At 55.3% G+C, this 19,011-nt stretch overlaps 1 protein-coding gene across 2 annotated transcripts in view; it reads right to left on the reverse strand.

The window, feature by feature from the left end:
- The window catches only part of SLC34A2 (solute carrier family 34 member 2), a 36,375-nt gene that overhangs the window by 8,191 nt on the left and 9,173 nt on the right, over positions 1-19,011 (reverse strand). The window contains exons 1-7 of one of the 2 annotated variants that reach the window (XM_025437817.3): positions 17,443-17,521; positions 6,904-7,018; positions 6,674-6,808; positions 5,563-5,691; positions 4,044-4,187; positions 2,646-2,757; positions 141-336 (exon numbers count right to left, since the gene is read on the reverse strand). In XM_025437817.3, coding sequence (XP_025293602.1) covers positions 141-336; positions 2,646-2,757; positions 4,044-4,187; positions 5,563-5,691; positions 6,674-6,808; positions 6,904-7,015 — 828 coding nt within the window. In that variant the 5' untranslated portion in view covers positions 7,016-7,018; positions 17,443-17,521. Of the gene's footprint in view, positions 1-140; positions 337-2,645; positions 2,758-4,043; positions 4,188-5,562; positions 5,692-6,673; positions 6,809-6,903; positions 7,019-17,442; positions 17,522-19,011 lie in introns of those variants that run through there. The other variant, XM_025437816.3, reaches the window with a different exon arrangement.

Below are 19,011 nucleotides of genomic sequence, written 5' to 3' on the forward strand. Positions count from 1 at the left end.
CTTTCTCAGAGGCAACCAGAGAGCAAGCAGTGTTTATAGGCCCTCATCCTTGTCCACCATCTCTCTCCGGTTGGGAGGAGTGGGAGGGGGCAGGGGGGCAGTTAGTTCCTTCCTTCCCTCTCTGAAGGGAGCCGGGCTACCTGGACTATGAGCTTCGTGAAGGGATCGGTGATAACTTTCAGAAGGGCGGGGGCATCTTCTCCGTTCTTGAAGTTGAAGGTCTCCACCACCAGGTTGGTGAGGACCTCCAGGTAATGGGTGGCCGCCTCCAGGGGCAAGAGCACCAACACGGACAGCCAGTTGAAGAAGTCATGGACAGTAGCTCCAGCGAAAGCCCTATAAGAACCCCAGCCGGAGCCAACATTGAGAAGAGTCAGCAAGCAAGTGGGCCCCAGTCCGGGCAGGTCGTTGATGGCACCATCTGCCAGCAAGTCACCTCTCTACGTCCACATCTACACGCTCCAAGCAATGCCCAAGTGGCTGGTACCAATATCCTCATCTGGCTGGCTGACGAGGAAACTGAGGGCCAGCAAGCATAGGGGAAAAGACCCCTGCCTGGGTGCTGGGGCCAGGACCCTGTCTCCCACCGCCCAGCAGAGCCTTTCCCACCCAGCCAGACAGCATTCAGTTCTCTGCTGGGACAGAGGGAAGCAGGCAGGTTGTGGCTGCAGTAATGGGCTCAGGGACCACTGTTTGGAGGTGCTGCCTCAGGACCTCTTCCAAATCATGCACATGGAAGACCACCTTCCTTGGCGGTATCCAAAGCCCTCAACTCTTAACTTCAAGATCTTGGGACTCTGATGAAACCTTTGAACAGCCTGCACATCGAACAAGGCCGATATGCACCACAGTTTGACTGAGAAGGGCTGCAGGTTCCCCTGAATTCCATTCTATCTCCAGACTAAGAAACTCCAGACTTTTTTCCTCCATGAAAAAGTTTTCCTTTAAGAAAGATCTCCAGGCTTCCTGGGTGGCTCGGTCGGTGAAGCATCTGCCTTTGACTCAGGTCATAATCCCGGGGTCCTGAGATCGAGTCCTGTGTCGGGCTCCCTGCTTAGCTGGGTACCTGCTTTTTCCTCTGCCTCTGCCCCTTACACCCCCGCCCTTGCTCCAGCTCTTTCAAATATAAAAATCTTAAAAAAAAAAAAAAAAAAAGACATATCTGCATGTCAAAAAAATACCCAAAACCAAAGGGGACATGGACAGAAGCTAATAAACCTGTGGGGGAAATGCTCTAACTTCACTAGGAGTAAAAGATTTATTTACAATTTACTTGTAAGTACAAATCTTTACCTATCGCATCAGCTTATAAATTTAAAAGTAACTTATTCTTCCTAGAGCAGGTGATTTAAGACATCTTCATAAGCTGATGGCAAGTGATGTAAATATTTCTTAGTAGTTTGGCAAAATGTTTTAAGAGCCTTATAGGTGTCGGATATAATCATTACTTTTCGAGAAACCGAAGGAAGTATTTCCAAACCTCCAGGAAAGAATAATGCACGTCTCCAAAGACGTTACTGAAAGCAATCTATTTAAATAATCCAAACGAGGGGTGGCCTAGTTCGATTACACGCCTGTGTGCAGGCGCTTTCACAGCTCACGCTTCTAGTTGGCGAGTTTATATTTCAGATGTAGCAGTGAAAAGAGCCCTCAATCTGGAAGAAAACCTAGGCTGAGTCCCAGCCGTGCCCCTTAGTGAAGCTATTGAACCTCTATGCTTCTATACTGATGAAACGGGGCACAGAAAAGTCTATTCAGCTTCTTGAGAAGATCAAATAATTAGCCACCCCCCTGGATGATGTGTATCGCTCCTGCGACCCTCGGGACATTTCATCAGGGACCCAAGAAGGTTAGCGGTGTCTGAGCAGGAATGAGCAGCCCTGAGGACCTGGGCCACCCGCCGGGTAACCAACAGAAGAGGGATGACATCTGTGGACCGCCCGGCCAGCTCTCTGCCCGACCCGTGGGTGACTGCGCGGCGCAGACAAATTGCCTCTGTTTTTATGAACTTCCGGCAAAAGCCCACCAGTTAGAAGACAGGCCGAGAATGTGCCTCATTCTCACTTTAACCCTTTGGAAGGAAAAGGTTCCCTTGGCCTGTTTCAACCTGCCCCATTTTCAGATCTCCAGCATCCATGTAAACCACATGTTGCCTTTTACTGGCCTGCGAGTGAAGAACAAAGGGAAGGTGGCAGGGGTTGAGCTCACCCAAAGAGGAAGCTTGAGGAGGTTATAATTATTTCTGACTAAGCGGGATAGTAAATCCTATCCTAACTGGCCTCGTTTTAACTACAACAGCCACGCGGGAGGCAGGCTGCTAGTTAGGGCTTGCATTTAGGGAGCTCTGATTGTGTGCCAGGTACCTGGCTAAGCACTTCCCTGTCGGTGAATTGGGTTTAGTCTTTTGGGCAACAGTGGTGACGGCCAAGTATCCTGGCTACGCAGACTGGGGAGCTGGGTGGCATCGACTGGTAGGTATGCCACCCCGACCCCGAGCTGTACTCGCTCCCCCCCACCCCCCATGGCTACTGCTGAGAGCTCCAGGAACCACCAGCATGTTGCCACTGGTAGTCCAAGGTAGTTAGGACCACCGGGCCTGCACCCATGAGCCTCGTGCCGGCGAAGGCCGAGTCTGAGCCTCCTACCTTCTGAACTCATTGCGGTCTCCCGCCTGCATGAGCGCCACGATGGTGTTGGTGATTGATGTCCCGATGTTGGCACCCATGATGATGGGGATGGCGGCTCGCACAGTCAGCACTGGAGGTGGTGAAGAGAAAGCGAGTGACTTAGCAAGTTCAGGAAGGGGGCCTGGCCACGCTCCCGACGGGGGCCCAAGGGGGGCCGACCTCGGCCAAGCTGCTAATTGCCAAAGCAGCATTTCCTAACCATTTTGGGGTGGGCACCCGGCTAGGAATCTGATGCCAGTGAGGACAGCTCATCACAGAGATAGGCACGTGTACCAAAAATAACTTCCAGCACATAATTTCAGGGAATCCGCAGACTCCGTGACGAAGCCCTTCTGTGGACCCCAGTTTACAAACGCGTCTCTAAATTTCTGTCCTCCCTGTGGCGGGTGCAAGGCCGGCTTATGGGAGAACAGGAACCAATGTTTAAGGACTTGTCTGTTTATTATGGCAAATTTATTTTCCTAACACAATGTTCTAACACATGAAAGTCATTTTTGATTTTTAAAGATTTTACTTATTTTGGAAACTGCCTGAGTGGGTTGGGGCGGGGGTGTGGAGAGCAGAGGGAGAGAGACAAGGTGAACTCAGGACATGGGGCTCAAAGCCACGACCCCAAGATCATAACCCGAGCCGAAATCAAGAGTCGGATACTTAACACCAACTGAGCCACCCACGTGCCCTGAAAGTAAAGTTATTTTGAAAAATGCCTTTTTCTAAGTTAGCCCAGAAAAGTTCTGGCTAATTTTGCTTAAAAAAAAAAAAAAAAAAAAACTGGTTTGGGCAGAAAATGAACCTGTTCAAATTGCCCCCCCTCAGAGCATCTGCCCCAACTTAGCCAGAGCAAACTATCAGCAGGTTCAAGTTTGGAACGCCAGCTTCCCGAGCTCCGTTGTCCCAAAGCCCATGTGTGATGTGATTACACGTCTTTATTCTTATCACCGAGCACTGACGGGAATGTTTCTCGTCTACACGGCCCACTATGGCAGCCACTGGCCACATGTGACTACCGGTCCCCTAAGATACACTCAGGGCAACCCAGCAACCGATTTTTATATTTTAAATTAAAATAAATTAAGGTTAAATAAAATTAAGTAGCCCTATGTGGCCAGTGGCTGCTGGACAGGACAACACCGTTCCAGAGAATTCAGAGCCGAGCCCTCAAGCCTCGAGGTCTAGATTCAGACTCTGCCACAGGGATGGACACAGGAGCCTGCCCGGGGTAAAAGCAGAACCAGGGGCACACAGATAGGAAGATGCTGGTGGCAAGCCTGGACACAGTCAGAGTCAGTCCCAGGCTCCCCAGCTGGCCAGGGAAATGCCCGGAATGTGTCGGGGCCCACAGGGGCCTGGACTCACGTGAGGAGGCCACCATGCTGACGATGATGCTCGACGAGGTGCTGGAGCTCTGCACCAGGACTGTCACCAGCACTCCAATCACCAGCCCCGCCACCGGGTTGGACATGATCGAGTTGTTGCTGAAGAACTGTCCGGCCACCTTTCCTGGAAAAAAAAGAAAGTTGGGTGGGCATGAGACACATCATAATGTCGAGCCGTGGCCAGCTGGCAAGGGGACATTGAGGCCAGCCTCCAGCCCAGCTGGTACCTATGGCCTCCCCACTCCGCTGCCCTGGTTTCCTGTCTCCACCTCTGTGACCTAGGTCCCTAGGCTCCCCCACCACCGCTTGTCCCCCTCGGCCCTTCACCCTACAGCCTCCCATACTTCCTCCACTCCTTCTGGCCCCGAGCCCTTCCTCCAGCCTCCTTGACCACCAGCCTGGCCTCAACTCTACTTGGCCCAGACGGGGTCAGCGAGTCCCCTGAGACCCCATTTCCTGTCTCTGGATATATTGCCCATTCAGATTTATCCCTAGGAATGGATATTCCCATTCTTCTCTCTTTCCACCTCACCCAATGCCCATTGTCCAGCCTCAGCCTGGCCCCACACGCCCGAGACCGTCAATCCATTCCCCAACGCATTCACTGAAGACTGAGGCCCAGATGGTAGAGGCCACTAGTCAGGGGCTCAGAGTGAAAGCCCCTGCTGGGGGGACCGGGAGTGGCACCCCCTCACCCACCCCTACAAATGCCACCCACCCCCAATAATCCCAGGTCACAGAGTTCAAGAAATTTCTATACTGGAGGGGGAGGGGCAGGTAGAGAAATCCATGGTCTTTCATGTCACTGGGATCTGAGTTTGGATCCCCTACGCCAGCTCCAGGCTGGACAGCATGACCACTTTTAGCCTCAGATGCTCCCTGTAGTGGGGAAGGGCTCTGGGAAGGAATGTGTAGGATCCCAGGAGGCTTTCAAAGCGCTGGCTATTGATGTCACCTGTCAGAGGAACACAGGTGACCTAGCAGGTGCTGGTCTCACCTCTAGGAACCCCCCTCCTCCCCACCACACTGCATAGCTACGCTCAGTCCTGGGAGATGGTTAGACAACCGCTAAGGATACAGATCCACCAGCGCTGGGACCCTTGTCCTTCTCCAGCAAAGGCCCAGTCCCGATTTCCAGTTGCTGGAGCCTGGGAGCACTCCTATCCGTTCATCTCTTTAGGTGGGAGGGCTTAAGACAGTAGGGATCCCTTAGATAAGTCCCGCTGTCAAACAACTTCCTGTCCAGAGTCTGGGGACAGACACACGAGGCCGGCTGCCTGGAACTGGCTCTAGCCCTGGCTGCCGGCCATGGCCCCTTTACTGACCTCAGTTTTCTCTTCTGTAAAATGGGGGCATGGCTTCCCAAGACATGAGGTGACTTCCTGTCCTAAAACAGGCCAAGAGGCTAGACCTGGAGAGGGCCGGCTGAGTTGTGACCATCTGAACCAAATACCACGAAAAATACCCCCACCCCAGATCTTTGTCCCTCTCCTCCGTACCTCCAACCAGCTGGAAGGCACTGCTGAGGACATCCAAGGAGCACACGAAGAAGTAGAGAAAACCCAGAAGCAAAATAAATTTCCCAATGCCTTGGAAGACGCAGAGAATCTTCCCTTTGGTGTCTCTCTCTGGGGTAGGGGGAAAGGTACAGAAGGCTGTTAGTGCCTGAAACCCAGAAATGAGCCCAGAGTTCCCCACTCCCGCAGCCCCCTCATCCAGGTGGCTGTAAGCTCTTATGTATGGCAAGGCCCGGGATGCATCCATGACTGCAGTTTTCAAAGCGATTCCCGCTATAGTCCATTTAGTTGAAGCCTGTGGCCAAGTGTCTCTGAAGGATTGGCTCTGGGGAGGGGGGGTTCGGGGGGGTCTGGGCTACTGACAGGCAAACCAGACTCCAGGCTCAGGAGAACCAGTGTTGCTGAGTGAGGCAGTTAAGGGCACTTGGCACCTGCTAAGTGTGGGGTCAGAGATAATGGCTCTGCCGAGCACTTTCTGAACAGCACAGAATACTTTCTAGAATGTGGCCGCAAGGTAGCCATCACAGCCTCCGTTTGGGGAGGGCCCGGGCGCTCGCTTATCCTGGAATGCTGTGTCCCTGGATGCTATTTTCTCTGCTCACTTTGACAGTGGTTCTCACCTCCTCCCTCTCAGCAGACAGACTCTACGCCCTGCGCCCAGAAAAGAAATGCAGCATTTGCTTGCAGGCCAGCCCTTCTGGCTGTATAGTCTATCCTCTGGAAGCCTTCCCCGATGCCCACACTTAGGTGAGGAGACACCCCCTGCCCCCCTCCCATCCTGGAGCTCTGGGAGCAGCAGCCTTATCTGCTCATGCTGCATCCGGAGCACTGCTCCTGGGACCCAGTTGGCACACACGTACGGGTGTTGTGCCTGGTCTGGCTATTACCCCAATGCTGGCACATGCACTGGGTGAATGAGAACAAAAGAGCCCCCAGTTCTCACACTGGGCTTGGACTCGAAGCTTCCAGGACCCTGCTGGGAGGTCCCCCCAGCCAGGGACCTGCGTGCAGGGCATCAGAACGAAAGAGGAGGACAGCACAAAGGAGACAGTATCGAGGACACAGCAAGCCCAATCCGTCCTGCCACTCTTACCTGACCACTTGATCCCCGTGTCCCGAAGCTCGGGCAGGTCCCAGGGGTCTTCCACTCCCGTGGGCTCCTCTATCAGTGCCACAGTGGAATAGGACGGCTGAAGTTCGATCTTGGTCACTGGGGTCCCAGTGTCACCTACCCAAACAAGGCCATGATGGGATAAGGGTCAGGCCTGGGTCTCCCGGGATGCCCCCCAGGAGCCAGGCTGGGGCAGGATGGGCGGCACTTACTCTTGGCGGTCTCCTTGCCATTCACGGGGGTGGTGGACTGCAGACCGGGGGACCCCTCCGTGTACTTATCGGGGTTGGGCTGGGCATTTTCCAGCTCAGGCCAAGGAGCCATGGTCTGTGGAGGGAAAAGAGCTTAAAGAAGGATCCCCTAAAAGGAGGCACTCTGGGTGCTCTGACAGGAAGAAGAGCTCCCAGTGGTTGCAGAGATTCGGGAGAGACGAAGGGTGTTGTGCTTCTGTACCTTGCGAGCGTGGGCTCCGAAGCCCCAGACTTCCACGTCTGGGTCTCCCTCAACTGCTGGCCACGGCTGTCACTACATCAAGCCACGTCTTACAGTATTTTCCCATTCTAGCCTCCAATCAGCTGAACTCCCTTTAGTTTCTCTGACTCCCTTCTCAGCCTCCTCCTTTCATCAGAAAGGGGACGCGAACCCATCCATCTCCATCAGCTCACGGGAAGCCAAGTCCTCGGGTCTGCCGATGGGTGCCCCGTCTGCTCTTTATGTCTAGACCCCAGATCTGCGCCCAGCCTCATCCAGGGGACTGACTGTAGGTGCAGATGTTCACCTACGTTCCACCTGCCACCGTGTCTTCGGTGAGCAGCGTGACACGTAGGAGCTGGTTCGAATCCCAGTGGTGCCACTTATCAGTGGGCGTGTGTTGAGGCATGTCCTTTTATAGCGCTGAGCTTAAGGCATAAATGTCTCCCGATCTATAAAATGTGGCTAGTTCTGCATACTTTGCAGGGCCACGAGATCAACGGTGATACCTAGAAAGTGCCTGGCATGAAGCAGGCAATTATTTCTCTGCCATGCTGCCTGGATTAACGACCTTTTGTCAGAATCGCATTCCTTCTAACCTTTGAGAGAGGCTTCCTCATAACCCATTTTCTCAACAAAGCCTTTCTTGCTTACACGGAGAGGAAGTGTGGCTCCTGACACACTTGGAAGTCCACTCCTTGTGGCTCCTTGTCCTATGACACACGTTAGACAGTGCAGTACAAAGGACTGGCACAAACAATTCACAGAAGAGGAAGAACCAGTGGCTAAAACACTACAAAACAAGAATGGGGCCTCAGTAACAACCCAAGCCCTGCAAATCAGAACGGGGAGCTTCGGCCATCAAATCAGCCGAAAAAAATTATTTCTTAAGTATAATACGCTGTGCTGGAGAAGATGCAGTGAGATGAGCACGGCTGGAGAAGCACTGGCTACGTATCTAAAGTGTTTTACGATCCATCTCTGACCTTGTCATTTCACTTCCAGGAATTAAGAATCTAGGAATATTTTCTCCCAGAAAACCCAAAGTACATCTCCACCCTGTTCTGATCGCTTCTTTGAAGAGACCTTCCCAGAATCTGGGTCTATCTGACTGGCCTATTTTTCTTAAATAGATCTACTTCCTGCCTACCAAAATGTAAGTTCTACAAACAAATAAAAAAAAAAAGGCTTGGTCCTGTTCACCACTACATCCTAAGGGTCTGCAGCTCCGCCTGGCGCACTTGCAATGCCCAATAAATGGGGGTTGACTGAAAGAATGGGATGCAGATCGAAAAGACGTCGCCACACTGTCAAAGAGATGGAAAGTGAAAATAAGGAAATCGTTGTCCTAACCAGGGTACATGCATGCAGTGTAATAACACGCTATTAAAAACATTATAAAGAATCAGGAGGAAAAAGAAAGACCCAGGAAAATGCTTTAGCTAAACTGTGAATAAAATTACTTTTTAGTTCTTCTCACAGCATGTTCTCATAGGATCTGGAAATGTTCCACGGGATTCAGAGAGGGTGACGGGACTGGGGGTGACTTATTTTTCTTCTGTATGAAATTTCCAAGTTCTTTTAAGAATGTCGCCCAACCCCAGACCCACGAAGCAAGGTGGTCCAGGGACACGCGTGTTGTCACTGTTCCTCGTATGGGTAGAGCCAGGACTTAAGCTGATTCTGTGTGTCCCCATCTTGAAGGGGTTTCATCAATTTCTTTAGCTTAAGGAATCCCAACCTTCCCCACGACCTGCAGGACATGACACATTCTGCTGCGGAATGTCCTGCAGCCACTGGCTTCCATGACAGCACACACCAGGCCTTTCATTTCAACTTAGCAAGCACCCGACACAGGGCCTGCCACACAACAGCCCTCACGTGCCTTCTGAGTAGGGTGCTGGGACCTCCTGGCCAGCGACAGCCAGTACTGACTAAGCCGGGCTGCGCTCAGCCTCGCAGCCACCCATTCAAGGGAATTACGCTCCCATTATACAGATGAAGAAACTGAGGCACAAGGAGGCTACGCAACTTGCCCAAGGCCCCAAGGTGCAGAGCTCTGAAGCCGGGTCAGTTTGAATCCAGAGCCTTTCCTGGCAGCCCCCCTAGGGCTGGGTGTTGGCTGCATGCTGCAAGGTTGGCTTCTAGGAGCAGGGCCGCTGCTAATGCCTGGCTTCTGGAGAGGCTGTGCCTCTCCCAGGTTGGACTCCTCCCTTAGGCTCAATGAAAGGCTTTCTTAGAGCTGACAAAGGTGGGGCAAACCTGCTGCTCAAGGCCTGCTGGGCCCAGGGGGCCCCTTCCTGGGGTGTGCTGGGAGGCAGCTCCAAGGCCGAGGCCCAGGCAGGGGAGGTGGGGTGGAGCTGGGTGGTTAGGGAGGAGATCAAGGCTGGCCTGAGAGCTAAGCTCAGCTCAAGGCCACTATGCCGGTGCGATAAGAAAAGACAGGCCCAGGCCCACGTGGTTTGGGGAGCGTAGCTGCAGGGTCTACCTCTGACTCTCCCAACGCAGGGATCCTTAGCCACAGGGTTCTGGGGAAAGAAAGAACCTTGGAGCTCTTAACGTCAGGCAGGCTGGGTCCTTTACATAGCACAGGGGTTCAGAACCACACTCCAGCTCTGCTCCAGATGCACTGTGGCCTCAGCAAGCCACTCGACTGCTCTGTGCCTCAGTTTCCCCCGAGGTAGACTGGCGTTTATAACAGTCTATAACCCACTGGGTTATCAGGCAGCTGAAATGAGTCGATGTCTGTGCAAAGTGCTTGGAACAGTAGCCGGTGCCATCAACTGGTGCGGGTTCCTCCTCTTAGCAACCCTGGGAGGGTTAGTGCCCTTCCCCTTTTACAGATGAGAACACCGGGGCACCTGGCCCGAGGCCACAGCGCGACCCGAGGAGTCGGACTCGGAGTCTGTGCTTGCCTGGCAGCCGCAGGACTGGACTGCTCCTGGGAGGGATGAGTCAGCCACACCGTCGCCAGAAGTGCAGTGTATCTGATGAAAGACCCAGTGCCAGGCAAATGGGAAGATGTGGCCACGGTCCGGTGACAGAAGTCAGCGACCCGCTTCAGCGTACAGAGCCCAGGGAGGAAGCCGGGGCTCCGTGGACTCGGTCTGGAAGCACCTGCCGCCCTGGCTTCTGGTACAAAAACATCCCCTCGCCCAACTTCACCTCCTGTCGCCTCGGCCACCTGCCACCTGCCGCTTCAAGCAGCCCGCGCTTGCACCTCACCCCGACTCAGATGCAGCTCACTTCCCGTCACCCCAACCCCGCTCCCCTCCTTGGCTTGGAGCTTTGCTGTTTGCCCTCCCTGCTGTCACCGTCGCAGGGCTGCGAGGTCATCTCCCATCTCTGAGGGCACAGCCCCCCACCGGGCCAGCACCAAGACCTGCGGACTCCAGCTGGGAGCACTGGCTGCAGGAGTCACCTCCCCAGGCTGGGCCCCAGCTCCTCCTGCCTCAGCCAGCACGGCAGCCTGTTTAACTGGTTTGGGCTCCAGTCTCTCACCCGGTGTGGTTGCGTGGACTCCCCATTTCTTCACTGCCCACCGCTCCCTAAATGATCCCCCTCCTCAGGCCACACTGGCCTCCACCCTCTGCTCTTGCCTGGGGAGCACTGCGCTCCCGAAGGCCCTCCCTCATCTCCCTGCCCGAGTCCTCCCTCCGCCCCTACCTGGGGTCCATAGGCCTCTCTGATCATTGCAGTGCTCCAGGCGGGCCTGCAGTGCCCAGTGCCCGTGTGACTCACAGGACTCTCCGCCACACACAGGGCCATTGCTTTCCAATAACAACTGCCACTTGGGGAGCACCAGCCAGGTGCGGGTGCTGCCCCGGGGCCTCGACACACATTGTCTCCTGTGATCTCTGTGCAGGAAAGGGGTCGGGCTCATCCCCGCTTGCAAACGGGAAGAAGCCGGAGCACAAAGAGACAGAGCCACTTGTCCAAGTCACCCAGCAGGGGAGTGACTGGCGCTCTCAGCACAGCTCAACCTGTCAAGTGAGGTTGGGACCCGGATTCACAATCTCCTCGGCCACGACACAGACTTACTTTCCAGGAGCTGATTTCACTCCCCTAACTGGGGAGTGGGGAGGCCAAGCAGCGTGACTGGGTGATGGTTGGCACCGGAGGCGTGAGATGTGCACAGAGCACGTTCTCAGCCTCGGCGCTGGTGACATTTGGGGCCACATGAGGCTCTGCTGTGCGAGGTGTCCTGTACACCACAGGATACGCAGCCTCCCTCCCGGTCTCTACTCCCACCCTTCGTCTTGACAACCTAAAAGGTCTCCGCACCTGGGCAAAGGTCCGCTGGAGGCTGAGAACTGCTGCTCTACAGGTGAGGGGACCAGCCTTTAGATCCCGACTGGCTGGTGTCAAGTCTCAGCAATGCCAGCTGCTGTGTGACTTTGGGCTAGTTCCCTTGCTTCTCTGTTTCCCTGTCTGTCAAATTGGGATGACATTACTGACAACATCGTTATGATTAAGCGCGTTATGTAGCAGAAGCCCTCAGAATAGTGTTTGACACGTCGCAGACCTTCTATGGTCCTCAGCTATCACACTAAAACGAGTAAGGACACAATACGGTACGAGTGCGAGCGAGAGTTCCACGAATTCAAAATTTAAAAAAGACAGGACACAAAACAATTGCCTTGAGCTTGCAAGGGCCTGCTCTGACCTACTGACACACCTGCAACAGGTGCCCACATCCTGGGCTTATTCTGCTCCTGCGGGTCGTTTAAAGGGGAAATTTGAAAATTGTGACCTGCCGCTTCTTTTATAATCTTAATCCACTCGATAATTGTTCTCTTTTGCACATCTCTACAGCCCTCTCAACTGGAATCTACGTTTGAGGGCAAGAGCCATACGTGGTGCTTTTTCTCCGGGTGCTGAGCGGACCACGCATCGCCGGGCCCCTTGCATTGGTGGATGGAGGAGTCCACATACAGGGGCCTTGCTGAACGGATGAACCGGATCCCTGACCAGGAAACAAAGCAAGCCTGAATTTTACTAGTGAGTGGGTGTCCCTCGTCACCGGAAGCAAGCTGGGGTGGACAAGATCTGTTGGAAGGAGCAACTGCATCCGTACCCTAAGTATCACAGCAGGCCCACTGGGGGGACTCTTAGCAGGTAGGTGCAAGAAGGATGATTATTTAGGCTTTCAGGGGCACCTGGGGGGCTCAGTCGGTCAAACTTTTGCCTTCAGGGGGATCCCTGGGTGGCTCAGCGGTTTATCACCTGCCTTAGGCCCAGGGCATGATCCTAGGCTCCCAGGATTGAGTCCTACATCAGGCTCCCTGCCTGGAGCCTGCTTTTCTCTCTCTCTCTCTCTCATGAATAAATAAATAAAATCTTTTTTAAAAAAGTCTGCCTTCAGCTCAGGTCATGATCTCAGGGTCCTGGGATCGAGTCCCAAATCGGGCTCCCCGCTCAGCCAGGAGCCTGCTTCTCCCTCTTTCTCTCCCCGGCTCATGCTCTTTCTTTCTCTATCTCTCTCTGTCTCAAATAAAATCTTTTAAAAATAAATAGGTCATGTTTTCTGGATTTGACTGACTAGAATACTCTTCTGGAGTGAACAGTCTAGCAAATGCAGAAACAGACACGTCCGCGGGCCCAATGTCCAAGGAGTTCAGAACGTCGCAAGCAGTGGAACAAGCGGACACCCGCTGGACTTGGGCAGGGAGGAACGGGGCATCACGGCAGGGGAGCCGCACGCCAAAGCGTCTTGAATGCTAACTTGCTCTGCGTGGGGCCTGTGCTGGCTTCATTCCCCCGCCCAGGCCCTCATTCTCCCACTGGTCAGTGCCACCAAAAAAGCAAAAGCAACTTTCTACTGAACGTCTCCACGCCTCCTTCCTGGAACTGCGCTCTTCCCTCTTCTGAGTCCAACCATCTGCCCAAGCCCATTCCCTCTTTATCAACACTTCCCTGATGAAGCGATTATTTCCCCTCACGCAATACTTCCTTCTCTGGTTCGTCCACGGACTCCAGCATCACTCATGCTAGACTGTGGCAGGTAAGAAAAGGAGGTGCAGGCAGCCAGGAGAGCCATCTGACCAAGCCCAGGGCACCCTGCACCTGCTGGCCACTCCCCTCCTGGCCCTCTCCACCCCCACGCCGCTGGCTGCTCCTTCCAGGACCTGGGAGGTGAGGAAATGTACAGCACCTGGCACCCCATCACTGTCCTCAGCAGGTGGGTACACAGGCCCCAGTCGTCCGGCCTTCCCAGGCAGCAGAGCCCCAGCTCTTGTGCAGACTGACCCTATGGATCTGGAGTCAAGAGAGGACCCGGCGCGAACTTCCCACCATCGGCCATAAGGCGGCTGCTCAGGGGCTCCCCCTCTGCGCCCCTGGGGTTGCCAGGTCTGCTGATGGGATAGCGCCTGGCACACAGCCCCGAGAGAGAACCACACGGTGGGTGAGGACCGGCTCCGGAGTCCCACCACTGTGTGCGACCCTGAACTTCTCTGAGCCTCAGTTTCAGCATCTCAAAACGAGAGAACACCATCTCCCTCTCTGAGCTGGTGTAGGGCTGACTGATCAATGGGCATAGAGGACGCCCCGAGCAGAGTGCCTGGCAGTGTCAATACAGAGAACTTTCCAGAATGAACTGCATCACCAGCAATTGCATAGCCCACAGGCCACTGGGCCCTAGCCCATAGCTCGTCACCTCCGTGCTCAGCACAGTGGACCTTCTGTAAATATCTGTCCAAAAAACGAACCCAAAGCACAAGAGAGGAAGGCGCTAACATTGCTTTGTGCCGGGGCCCGGAGGTGGGGGAGTGTCTTATGTGATCCGTGACCCCATTCAGTGCTACAATAACCAAATTCTTTCCAGTTTACAAAGAGACAGAGGCACAGAGAAATTAAAGTCCCGGAGCTACCTGCAGATGGAATCAGGATCTGAACCCAGGAATGCTGATTCCAACGCTGGGGCCCCATCCACGGCCCCCCGGCCAGGTGCTGAGAGGGAGGGAAGAGGAATCCTCTGGGCCCCCGCAAAGTAGCATGGCACCAGGGGGCCGCAGTCCAGGCTCCAGGGACTTGTGGGAGAGCCGGCCGGTCCCCTGCAGGGGTCCCTCCGCCGTCCTCACTCCAACAGCTAGATATGCCAGCCAAGAATGCTGTAGTGACAGGCTGCTGCTCCCACAAAGGCTTCTGGCACACCAGAGACCTGGATTCGTAGAGGCCAAGCCTTTTTAAGACTCTCAGCTAAGCAGCAAAGGTGACACTGAACGAGCCGGACAGAGGCCCCAACCTGAAGCCAAGGCCACTCTGCCAGTGGGCTGGCAGGCACTGGCCGGTCTGGAACCTGCTTCTCTAGGAAGGGGCTCTGGGCATCAGCAGGGCTCTTTGCAGTCCCTCCAAAGGCTTTCGCCCAAGGGTGCCCTCTGACCCAGCTACCCTGCCCCTTCCCCAGGGCACACTCTAGCACACTCTTGCTACCCGCCAGAAAAAGCAGAGAAGGATAAAAATCATCCATTCTGGCTGTTTGGGTCTAATATTCACAAAGATGGGTTTCTTTTTTAATGCCTAGGCATGAGGTGGGTGACTGACCACACATCTGCTCCCCTGCCCCCTACCACTCGTCCCGACAACTGAGCTGGCTGTGAGAATAACCATTTTGGCCTGACTTCCTGCAACCGCATGTGTATCCCCTGCCAGGAGGAACTCTTGCAGGCCAAGGAGAGGAAACTTCTCGGCTCTTCTCAGACCTGGGTAGCAGGAAAATGTAGGGCACCTGGCACTCACCCAGCCCCCACACTCTGCATTGTTTGAGCTTCTCCAACCAGGACCTGTCCTGGGGGGCCGCCTGTACTCAGAACAGCAGCTGCCATCTGAAGAAGTGGGAAGAGGAGGAGGCATGGGCAGTGCCCTGCAGAGAAACTGAGACAGGCACACATTCTCCTGCCAGGCAGTGGCCCCCACGGCACCGTACAGGGGGCGGGGAGTGACCTCTGTAGCCCTGGGATGCAGGACAGGGGCTGGCACACGGTAGCCACCCAAATGATCACGGGGTGTTTTTGTCTCGGGTCCTGCTGCAAGGCCCGGACACGAATTAACCCATTCAATCTCACACCCACTTTATTCCTATGAATTCACTTTTAGGTCTTTATCCTTTCACGCTGATTCTACCGAGAAGGAAACCTGAGGCACAAAGAAATGAATTGCTTCCAGTGATACAGACACCACGCCTTCAGGAGCCACTCAGGCTCAGGTGGTCTGAGTCCAATGTTCCATACGCTTCCGAAATATTTTCCTACTTTGGAAGGATGACCAAGACTTCGACAATTCTCCAAGGGGGCAATGGGTACTTTTCGGCTTCCGTCAGCCATCACAAGGCAAAATAATCCCAAAGACACAGTAGTGGTGGAAGGGAGGGTGGGGGCTGCTGGGACAGGGGACAGAAACCATTGGCCTGGGTTTTGCTTTGATGAATGGCTTTAGTTTAGACTTCTGACTAGAAGCACGAAGGGGATTTTAAAAAGGCATTAACTCTATCTCTTTAAACCTGGGCTGTATTCCCAACCACACCCTCACGGTGCACTTTCAATTTACACTTAGGAAGTTTTAAGTGAAATCCTTTTTTACTATGTCTATTATTTTGCACTGTTGGGGGTTGGGGTCAAAAGAGCTCATTATCAAAAACACTTTTAAACACTTGCAACCTGTCTGCAGCCCTTGGTGCACAGTGCAGTGGGGTGTCCTACTTCCCGATGATACTGTCATTCTGTCCCTATGGCGGAGGGAGGGGGAGAGACCGAGGGAGGGCAGGGAGGAAGGGGGCTGAAAACGGTATTAAGTTTATTCCAAATCACTGATCCCAATGAGCTGTTTTCTTCATTAAGCTGAATCCAGACTATTTTTGCGTCAGCTTTGTGCTTAACCGCTATAATCCAGACGTCCGTCCTCCCACCACTGGGGACTTGTTTCAATGAGATGGTTGAGTGATTTGGGGTGGATGTTGCAGGGGGCAATTTGTTAAACATCCAAACCTTGTACAAGCACGCTCTTCCCGCCACCGGCTCCCAAAGTTACAGAAATAGAGATCATTATCAGCTGGTTGGCTGGGACCGGCAAAGAGGTTCAAACACCCATAACGACCTCAAACAATGATTGCTCCTCCGAGGCACAACTTTTTTCGAGAATACCCAAGCCAGAACAACTTCAAGAACTCCAGCTCCGGAGAGTGGAGGAGGACAGGGGGTGGGGGAAGAAAGAGGAACAGGTCGAGGAAGCAAGCGGGGCTACTACGGAGATGGCTTGTGATTGGAAAATAGGGACAGAGAGAGGAGTCTAAGTGATGAAGTCCCCCAGCTGCCCCCAAGAAATTGACATGTTCCAGAAGGCTGCCACCTGCCTAAGGAAAATGAATGAGTCTAAGCCTTGGCATCCGCGCCAGCTACCCATGGCAGGCATCCGCCTCTGGGAATCTGGAGCCTGAATTCACTCCCATTCCATGCGCCACCCTCTTTCTGGCCGGGAGATGCTGGGCGCCCCCCAACCCGACCTCACCTCTGCACACTACCTTGCAACCCACTGCCCCACAGTGCTCACCCGGTGGCAGTACCCTCTGACTCTGGAAAACCCTAAAAAACCGTGGGCTCCGCTCTCCCCCAAGACGAGCTGGAAAGACCTGCCCTGCGCGGGATCGCTGGGCCCAGCAAACTAGCCGGGGTGCCCTGCAGCCCCTTGGAAGAAGCAACCCTGCAAACAAGCACGGTGGTGGCGCGCTGGTGGGAAGGGCACGGCTTGGGGCAGCCCCACCAACCTGGGATTCGCGGCGCAGGGAAGGCTGTGAGAGGGTTCCCTCTTCTCCCCTGCTCACAGAGACGGGGAAACTGAGGCTCGGGGGGCGGGGACAGCAACCTGCTTTAGGTACACAGCTAGTGAATGACCAAAAGAGAAAGAGAGGGAAAGGGAAAGAGCCCCATCATCCTGATCCCTGGGCACCCCCTTCCATTCCCCAATTTTCCCCTCCCCAGAACTCGAATTCCGAACCCCCCCCCCCCCCACGCCCAGGAGCATTTTTGAGCTGCCCACCGCGGCTGGCGAGCAACCTGACAACCTGAGCAGTCGCATCAGCGGCGTCATGGGACTTGCCACTGCAGGAGCACGGAGAAGAAGAAAAGAAGAAAAAAGAAATGTGGCCACTTAGGGCAGGCAGGGTTCTCCGTGCGCCCGCAGCCGGAGCCGGGCGGGGGCGGGGGGGGCCGGGGCGGCCGCAGGTGCGGGGGGAGGGCCCGGGGCGGCCGCAGGTGTCTGGGGGGGGGGGGCGCCCGCGTACTCACCGGCGCGGCCCGGCAGGCGAGGCCCGAAGGAGGCGCCCGGCCGAGCCCCGCGCCGCCCTATATATAGCGACGGGGTTGCGCAAAGGCCCGGCAGCACGCCCCTCGGCATTCCAGGCCCGCCCGCCGCGGCCTACCTGCGCGACCTCGCCCGCCCCCGCGCAGCGCCCCCGCCAGGCGCCCCGCGCCCGCACCCCGGCCCCTGCCCTCTCCCGCCGCGACCCTGCAGGCGCCTCCCGCAGCTCCGGGGCCGGACGGTCACACGCGCTGAGACAGATAAAAGCCAACTGGAAACTCGGAGGCAAATCCTTCCGAAACAAAGCCCGGATTGTTCGGCCTTATCAGTGTTTGGGGTGCTTTCTGCCCTGCCGGCCGCCGCTCTGCGGTTGAGACACCTGGCCGGCTGGAGCCCTGGGCCGGGGCGGGCGGCGGGTCAGCCAGGCTCTGCTCCCACCTCTGGAGCACCCCTGCCGGCTGCCCCCCCCCACCCCCCGTCCGTGGCCCTCATCGCACCCTCTGCACCCTCTTCTGCTCTGCGTACTCCCTGGGGCGCCTCACACCTTTGCCCGCCCTGGCCGGGAGAGCACCTGCCCCCCCACACCACCGGGGGAGAGCCCATCCACAGGTATCCCACCAGCTGCCCAGTTGGGTGCGGGCGGACATCCGGCCTGGTGCCCCCACGCCCGTGTCCCTCATCGCACCCTCTGTACCCTCATCTGCTCTGCGTACTCCCTGGGGCACCTCACACCTTTGCCCCCCTCCCCCCTGCCGGGAGAGCACCTGCCCCCCCCCACCACCGGAGGAGAGCCCATCCACAGGTATCCCACCAGCTGCCCAGTTGGGTGCAGGCGGACATCCCACAACACTCAGACAAACTCCTTCAGGAGTGAGAGACAGTAGCTTCCTTTCTAGGCAAGGTTTCTGGAAGGGTTAGGAGGCATGGCATAGGATCCCTTGGATTTGCAAAAGTGGGGAGCAAACCTGGACCTTATTCCAACACCCAGGCCCCTTCGCTAGGCCACGGCCCTGCTTGCATTTACAGCGCAGGTGAGCGAGGCTTAGCTTACTTATTGCCCAGGTGTGCACACAAAGGAAGAGTGGCCCGTTTCAGGGGTTTCATCCCCAACCCCAGAGCTGTCTTCTCCATAGGAGGGAGGGAGTCAGGAGTCCTGCTTCTAGAACCCACAGAGCAGGGCAGTCCCCGGGGCTGAGAAGTCAGTGGTTGGTTACCCACAGTATCTCTGGGTCAAAGTGCCGCAGCTCAGGTTCCTGTTCTACCCCTCGCTCTCCGGGCCTTCATTTTGCTCCTGTGTAAAAATGGGAATAATGTCCCCCTCGGCGTAGAGTGAGCTAAAGTATTTACAGCACGTAGCACAGTTCCTGATGAGCACTCGGTACATATTAACCATTATAGTTTTCGTCCCGGAACCTCCGGTGTTGGGCAAAGCTTTGAGGAGTCTCATCTGGAACCTGGTGTCTGAGGTCACTACTCCACGGCCTCAGATGCTGAGGCACATCAGTCCAAGGGTCAGGACATATTGCTTGGAACGTAGGCACAGAAATCAAATCAGC

The sequence above is a fragment of the Canis lupus genome, chromosome 3 (genome assembly GCF_003254725.2).
Source record: "Canis lupus dingo isolate Sandy chromosome 3, ASM325472v2, whole genome shotgun sequence".
NCBI lineage: Eukaryota > Metazoa > Chordata > Mammalia > Carnivora > Canidae > Canis > Canis lupus.